Here is an 8059-nt window from a genome sequence, read left to right as displayed (position 1 = left end):
GCACCCCAGCTATGAGACAAGTGCAATCTGCAAAATGAAGCAGCCAATGGATGCCACTCTTTACAATAATTTAAAATATTGAGTATTGATTATGCCTTTACTCCCTCGACAGTGTATGTGTGTGTGCGTACCAGGTGGCTCCAGTCCTGTCCGACCCTCTGTGACCCCACAGACTGTAGCCCACCAGGCCTCTCTGTCCATGGGATTCGCCAGGCAGGAATACTGGAGTGGGTTGCCATGCCCTCCTCCAGGGGATCTTTACGTTCTGCATCGCCAGGCAGATTCTTTACCACTAGCGCCACCTAAGCGCAGAGCTGCCCTAAGGCAAACCCCCTTACATTGTGGGCAAGCCTCACAATGTAGTATATGATACATCTTTTTTATATCTTGTGTATCACATATTCTGTATCTTGCATCATGGTTACATTATTGCACTTCAGTGACATGATAGATTAGGTCTCAGGTTTGTTTCCAGGGTATGTGTCACATTGTGTCAAGGTGTTGGATTCAAAGAAAGCCAGAGCAACAAGGGAGCAGAAACCCCAGTACAGACTGGGCTCCGCTCAGAAGGAAGCAAGCGGGGATTGAGGGTCAAGGAGCAAGGGGCTGATGGATGGAGCATTTCTAAGCAGAGACAGCATGTCTGGGGGAGTTCTGGTTAAACCAACCTAAAGAGGCTCCTGACACAGCCCAGGGAGATGACACCTTCGGTGGAGAGTGAGGGTTCTGATCAGATATCAAGGGTGATCAGGTACTAAGGGCAGAGTTCTTGCTGAATCAGCAAGGTTCCTGGTAAAGTAGGGTGTAACCAGGAAGGCCGCCCCTGGGCAGGAGGAGGTTCAGGGGCCACAGTGATGAGGGGAGCGCTGTGATAGCTGCAGGTGGGAGGAGACAGGGGACCAGCCTTTCTGGAGATGGTATAGTGTTGCCGTGGGGTTCTAGGGAATCTGCTCCAGACACAACAGCCAATGAGGAGACAGCGCTAGGAGGCTGACAGCAAGAGCTGCTGCTGCTGCTAAGTTGTTCAGTCGTGTCTGACTCTGTACGACCCCATAGACGGCAGCCCACCAGGCTCCTCCATCCATGGGATTCTCCAGGCAAGAGTACTGGAGTGGGGCGCCATTGCCTTCTCCAGACAGCAAGAGCAGCCTGTGCATAAGCAGGAGCACAGTCCCAGTGAAGACAGTTGAGAGGCAGGGGCCCAGGCGTGTCTCTGAGATGATCCGGGACAGTTGTGGGGGTGGTCCCCTGGGGGCTCCCCAACAACAGCAGCGGACGCTCTGCCCCACAGGAGATGTGTCCTCTACGGCATGAGCCAGGGTACAGAGAAGAGGCCGTGGGCTCGAGGGGCAGGGCGGGACCACCCCCACAGCCAGGTGGGTGCCCAGGGGTGGGGGACCCACAGAGATGGTGGCTGCAGCCAGCCAGGCCCTGGGGCCCTCCCCTCCCTTGATGACATCCGCAGCCAGAGACAGGCAGGACCACGTCTGCTCTCCATGCTCTTTAATAAGTGTCAGCAGCCCCTGCCGGCGCCCTGAGCTGAGTGGGGAGGGGGCTGGGGCAGGGGCTCAGGGCAGGGAGGGGTCAGCAGAGAAGGGTCAGCTGGGAGGGGGGTCATCGGGGGTGGGCTTGGGGCAGGGGGCCGGTGAAGGTGGGGGAAGGTCACCTCCTAGGCCGGAAGCAGTGGGGAGGGGACAGAGGGGGCCAGCTCCTCCGCTGACCCAGGGGGCAGCCTGGGGACCAGGCTCAGGGCTCCTGGGGGACGTACTGGTGGATCCAGTCCAGGTAGGAGGTGACGCAGGTGTAGATGCCGGGATAGTCGGGGTTTGCACAGCCCTTGCCCCAGCTGACCACACCCGCCTGCAGCCAGGTGCCGTTCACCTTGCAGACCAGGGGCCCTCCAGAGTCGACCTGTGGGGTGGGGTGGGGGGGGGTCAGTGTGGCTTCAAAGCCAGGCGGTGGGGGCTGCGGGTTTGCTGACCCACCTGGCAGGAGTCCCTCCCTCCGTCCCCAGCACACAAGTTATCCTCCTGCACGATGGGTATGCTGTAGTCCGTGGACAGGCCAGAGTGATACTTCCAGTCACAGACACTGTTCTCCACGATGGGCACCTTCACGTGCTTCAGGGGGAATGGGGGCGGCAGGGGCCCTGTGGGGAGGGGCGGAGGGAGGCAGTATCAGGGGGAAGCAGGTGGTGGGGACCCTGGTCCCCAGGGGAAACACCAGAGCCTGGAGCCTGGCCCCACCCCATCCTGGGGTCCCCGACACTCACTTCCATTGTCCACGTCGCCCCAGCCCGTCACCCAGCACTGCGACCCTGGGGGGAAGGTCTCCGATGCAGGGGGCAGGGTGACCGGCCGGACATGGCAGGAGATGTTCACAGGCTCCGCCAGCTGCAGCAGGGCGATGTCCGCCCCGTTCTCAACCCTGTAGTAGTTGGGGTGGGGGATGACCCTGCCGATGGGCAGCAGCCGGTCCTGGTAGTACAGGTGCTGCTCCCGCAGCTGCACCCTGAAGTCTGAGGGGTCCTGGCGTTCCCTGGGGACAGAGACGGGCCCCTACTCAGAGCTGAGCCACCCTCGGGACACCCAGGAGCCTGGGTGGAGCCCCAGGCGCACCCCACCGGTAGGTCCCCTGGAGACTCACGGTCCGACGCAGTGGGCTGCGGTCAGCACCCACTGGGGGTGGATCAGGGAGCCCCCGCAGTGGTGCCTCCAGTACTGGCGGCTGACTCTCAGGCTCACCTGCCAGGGCCACCTGCTCCCAGGGGCCTCCTTCCCCCCGACGATGCCCGCGCGCTGCAGGGCCTGGCCTGGGGCTGGAGCAGAAAGCCTTCAACCCTGGGCTCCTCCGAACCCACCACCCACACCTGGGCTTGTGAGGGTGGGGGCGGGCAGAGACCCCGTGGGCCTGGGGTCAGGACTCACCAGGGGCTGTGGAAACCAGGCTCAGCAGGAGGGCCAGTGCCAGCAGATGGAGCATCTGGAAGGAGCAGGGAGGGGTCTGGGGGTGCGAGTCTGGGGGTGTGCAGTCTGGGAGTATGGTGTCTGCGGAGAGGGGTCTGGGGGTGTGTTGTCTGGGGAAATGGGGTGTGGGGTCTGTGGTAAGGGGTCTGGGGGTGCGGGGTCTGGGGGTGTGGGGTCGGGGGTGTGGGGTCTGGGGGTGCAGGTCCTGGGGGTGAGGTGTCTAGGGTCTGGAATCTGGGGTCTGGGGTCCGGGGTCAGGGGGTGTGGGGTGGGGTCTGGCGTCTGGGGTCTGGAATCTGGGGTCTGGGGTCTGGGGGTGCGGGGTGGGGTCTGGGGTGAGGGGTGGGGTCTGTGGTCTGGGGGTTTGGGGTGTGGGGTCTGGGGTCTGAGGTCCGGTGGCATTCGGCCCTTGATCAGGGGGTCTGTCCAGGCCGGGGGTCTGGGGCCTCAGTGCTCGGCCATCTGGCTGCACAGTGACACCCAGTGTCAGGGTCCTGCTGGGGGGCTCACCTTGGCAGGTCCAGGCTGCGTTTGCCCAGCCCGCTCTCTCTGCCCCTTTATCCTCACAGACAACGACAGGGTCAGAGGAGGGGGCGGGTCCTCCAATCCAGGGGAGTGGGGGAGGAAGTGGATGACTCAGAGCAGAGTGAGTCCATCTGGTCAGGAAGGGGCCCTGCCACCCCCGTCCACACCAACAGCCCCGATTCCTCCATGTGGTCCCATATCCATCTCTGGCTGTTATCTGAGAAGTTAGCTCTACCATCAGCGGAGCCTTGTTATCTGGGGATCTGAGTGCCATCACAGAGGGACAGCCCGAGGGATGTGATGGGGAGGGGACAGGAGAGGCCAGAGCCACCTTCCCTGGACACTCCCCCACCAGGCCCAGCACCCCCGTCCCCCGCCTGCAGGCCGGGTGAGCCCCATCCCTGTCCACCCACCCCGCCTCCTCACTCTCCCCTGGGCCTGCCGGTCACCCGGTTCTGCAGCCCATCTGCCCTCCTCACCTCACGGCCTCCTGACCCCTGCCTCCCCCTCCCTACCATCCATGTGGCACCTCCTGTCCTGCCCCCACCCTGCTGGGACACCAGCCTGGCTCTGGGGTCCTCCTGTCCCGGGCTAGCTCTCTTGAAAGCCCTAGGGGTGTACTCAGCTGGATTTCTGGGGGTCGGCACTCCTGGAGGCAGGCAGGAAGACAGGCTGCCCAGGCCCCATCTCAGGGGTCCCTCCAGCCGACCCTGGTCACTTATTCTGTCAACAATTCATCCCAGGGCCTCCAGGTGCTGCATCCGGGCCCATGCAGCAGGCTGATGGAGATGGGACTTCAGGAGCCCACGGTCGGGTGCGGGGGCGGGGAGGGGGGAAACAGGGACAACAGTGACATTCTGATGCCCAGAGCCTGCTAGGGGACCAGACAAGGCTTAGGGAGCTCCAGAGAGCTTTACCTCCAAAGGAAGCTCTGATTGGCTTAGCCTTGGGAAGAGGGCCAATCAGCAGCTTAAGCATGTGCTTATTCTGATTGGCTGACATTGGACTAATACCTGGTCAGGCCTGGGATGTGGGCGGGGCTAGGTGATAGGATGGTGTGGACAGACCCCACGTGAGTCCTCCCGAGGACCCTCTCAACTGAGTATACTTGGTTCATGACGACCACCTCCTCCTCTTGAAATTCAGCAATAAGTTTAAGCCCCTTGTACAAAATCAGTAATAACCAAATAAATAAATAATTCCTTGAAGAAATGTAAATGACCATTTTTAACCTAAAAAGATTCTACCTAGTTAATGAAAATGCGGTATATATTGGGCGATCACGTTGGGGTCCAGTTTGCAAGGTTCTGAGATGCACTTCCCCGTGTTGCGAGGATGCATCCCACGTGTCCCACCGGCTGGGGAAGCGATGCTGTCGGCCGATGGTGTCCTGTCCTCAGCAGCCCTCAACCAGTGGCCTCTTGAGCTTCCTGTGGATTCCCAACTGCAGAATGAATAAGTGATGAGTGAAGCTGGTCAGTGCATTCAGCCCCCAGGGTAGCCCCAGGGGGAGTCTCTGTCTGAGGCTGTGGTCTTTGGGACCAGGGATGGGGGTCCTGCCTCCCCAGGTATCACAAGCCACTGGCCTGTGGTGGGACCTGAAGTGAGAAAGGACAGGAGGAGGACTCCCAGGGGGATGCCCTGAGAGCCTCAGTCTGCTAAGGACAGGGTGATGCAGAGAAAGTGGGGCTGGGCCACCCCGGGTGAGAGGCCTGCTGCCCTGGGGAAGACGGACCTGGGGGCAGGTCTCCCCGGGGGTGGTCTTTGGGAGTGACAGGGGCAGTGTGGAGGAGATCGGAGTTGGTGAGTGTGCGTCAGGAGGGACCAGCTGACCGGCTATCCCTGACCTGCCCACCAGGTCGTGGTCTCAGAGTGGCGGTTTGACTGCAGCTGTGGCTCGGGGCTGGGACCTCCGAGGAGGGCGTGGGGAGCACAGCTGGACCTGGGGCACTGAGGTCTGCGGCCTCTCCTGCCTGTGACCGTGGCCTCAGTTCCCACAAGGAAGAAACGCTGAGGTGGACTGGACCCAGAGCTTCTTGCCCCAGGCCCAGCCTATGGCCTGTGTTCTCCCTGCCAGGGAGGGGTCACGGGTCGAGGGTCAGAGAGCAGGAAGCCTGGAGAGCCCGTGATGTGGGCCAGTCAGGACGGCCACAGCCCTCCCCCAGCTCACCTGCAGTCAGGTACTAGCTGACCAGAGGTCCGCTAGGTTGTCCTGTGGGCAGAATGGTGTAGGCCCAGGAGGCCAGAGAGCGGGGGAGTCCTCATCCTCCACTTTCCAAGCCTGGGCTCACCTGCCCGACCTCCTTGGTGTCCCGGGGAAGCAGCACGTCCAGCCGACCGATAGCGGCTGCATTCTGGGTCGGGTCGTCCTGGCTGGTGGTCTGCAGGGCAGCGGGGGAGGCTCGGATCGGGGGGCGCTCTACAGGGGGAAGGGGCAGCAGCCCTGTGCTGCAGAGTCACACACGGGATGCCAGGCACCCGCAGCGGCCGTGAGAGGGTGTTATCAGTGCAGGGTGATGTCCAGCGTGTTGGGACAGTAGCCTGGAAAGAGACTCAGAAACAGTCCCCTATTTTCAGGAGACAGAGAGGGGGACCTTCCTAGCACTTGTTTCTGGAACAACTGTGTCATCTGTGTGGGAAGAGAAGTGAGCCTTGGTGCTCGCCTTGTAGCACACACAGAGAAACTGTTCACAGGGGACCCTAAGCCTCAGTGTAGACGATAAGACTGTAAAACCCGGGAGAGAAACTATAGCGGGAAACCCTGACCTGGAGGAAGGCGAGGAGACTCGGAAACCCCCAAGAGAAACAGAAGAGCTGGTGAGTTTCTGAGTCAGAAGAACCTGGACCTCGCCAAATTGAAAACTTACACTCTGAGGGACACCATTAAGAAAGTGAAAGTGTAACCCACCCACTGAGAAGGATATCTGTGAGGCAAGAGCCAGGTAAAGCGGGGAGAGGAGGAGGCTTACAACCCCTCAGACGACACCCAACTGATTAAAGGAGCAGCAGCTTGTGTAGACGCTTCCTCAAAGGTGAAGCACCTTCTTCCTCATCAGGAAAGTGCAGAGAGGAGATGCTGCCACTCACCCTTTGAAATTCATGGTCACCCCAGGCTCGGCCCACTGCCTCCCGTGTCCCTCTGAGCTGGGCAGTTGGGTGGGCGCTCGCTGGAGAAGGGGTCAGTGTTGCAGAAAAGAGAGGAGGGTGTCAGCTGGAGCAAAAGGGCTTGTGTTCAGGCAAGGCTAATGGAGATGGGAGGGTAATGGATACGTGGGCACTGACCAAAGAAGTCGATGGATTAGGGGCAGAACTGAGTTTTACCCACCGGAGAAGGCAGGAGATAGGAGACGGGGCTGCAGTAAACCCTGAGGTGTGGAGCTGGGCTTGGGGAAAACTGGTGGCTTCAGTGTAGACACTGATCTGTACATTTCAGTAAATCCAGGGGCTGTGAGCCCGTGTGTGCGCTCACGCGTCAGCCCGTGTGTGCATGTGTGTGATCCCTTGTGCATGTGTGTACATGTCTGTGTTCACATGCCAGCCCATGTGTGCATGTGTGTGCCTGTGTGTGCTCTCGTGTGAGACCCTTGCACTTCCCTAGCTGTGTCCCTGGGAGCACCCAGGAGCCTCAGTGTCACCGTCACTGGAGTTCACGGGTGCGTCTGCACTGCTTTGGAGAGTTTAATGCAAAATAAACCCGTTCTAAAAAATTACATTAAAAAAAAAAGAAATACAGAATAGGGTTTGAGGCCCAGCTCAGCCCTGTGACTGGCGTGTCTGTGCCCACCCGTCCCCGCATCCCGTGGGCCCCACTGCAGATCAGATGGACACAGCCCCAGCTGCCCAGCCTGGGGCAGCCCCTTCCTAACGGTTATCTGCCTGGCCAGGGCCTGATGACTGAGCTGATTAGGTCCCTGGGAGGGGCTGGGACTTTCCTGCCCTTCCTTCCTGCCCCAGTCCCCTGCCCAGCTCCTAAGCACAGTCTGCGTGTCCTCTGGAAAGCTCGAGATCAGCAGCCCCCTTAGGTGTGGGGAGCTGAGGCTCGGGGTTGGGTGGGGAGCTGCTTGATGATCCACGGTGGTGGGGGACAGAAGCAGTGGGGGGCAGACTTGTCTCCTCCCTGCCAACCCTGGGCCCAGAGCCCGCTCTGTGTTTGATCAGCTGACAAATCAGGACGATAGAGGCTATACCTACGCTCTGAGCCCATGGGGACTACACACCTAGGAAGGTGGCCTTGGGGGAGGCACTGCGGTGGTGAGAACTGGAGCCCAGGCCACCCCTCCCAGGGCACAGGAGGCCTGGTGTGGGGGCAGGAGAATCAGTGACCAGGGTCGGCTGGAGGGACCCCTGAGATGGGGCCCAGGCAGCCCCTGCCTGTTTTGAAGGGTGCTCACCTGAGAAATCCAGCTGAGTACACCCCTAGGGCTTTCAAGAGAGCCAGCCAGGGACAAGAGGGCCCCAGAGCCAGGCTGGTGTCCCAGCAGGGTGGAGGCAGGACAGGAGGTGTCACATGGATGGTGGGCGGGGGGAGGCAGGGGTCAGGAGGCCGTGAGGTGAGGAGGGCAGATGGG

The 8059-nt window shown here is 60.8% G+C and overlaps 1 protein-coding gene across 1 annotated transcript; it reads right to left on the bottom strand.

Moving 5' to 3' along the window:
- Positions 1 to 1613: 1613 nt before the first annotated feature.
- Positions 1614 to 6592, bottom strand: LOC120882273 (tryptase-2-like). The gene is made up of 7 exons (XM_040266203.1): positions 6579 to 6592; positions 5783 to 5939; positions 5684 to 5703; positions 2647 to 2832; positions 2273 to 2538; positions 1986 to 2149; positions 1614 to 1911 (listed from the first exon to the last, which is right to left on the bottom strand). The coding sequence occupies exons 1-7, from the start codon at positions 6590 to 6592 to the stop codon at positions 1747 to 1749; spliced, it is 972 nt and encodes a 323-aa protein (XP_040122137.1). The 3' UTR covers positions 1614 to 1746.
- Positions 6593 to 8059: the final 1467 nt, after the last annotated feature.

Source organism: Oryx dammah, unplaced genomic scaffold, assembly GCF_014754425.2.
Source record: "Oryx dammah isolate SB20612 unplaced genomic scaffold, SCBI_Odam_1.1 HiC_scaffold_2, whole genome shotgun sequence".
Taxonomy (NCBI): domain Eukaryota; kingdom Metazoa; phylum Chordata; class Mammalia; order Artiodactyla; family Bovidae; genus Oryx; species Oryx dammah.
The sequence above is the reverse complement of the archived record's forward strand: the minus strand, read 5'-3'. Positions and strand labels throughout refer to the sequence as shown.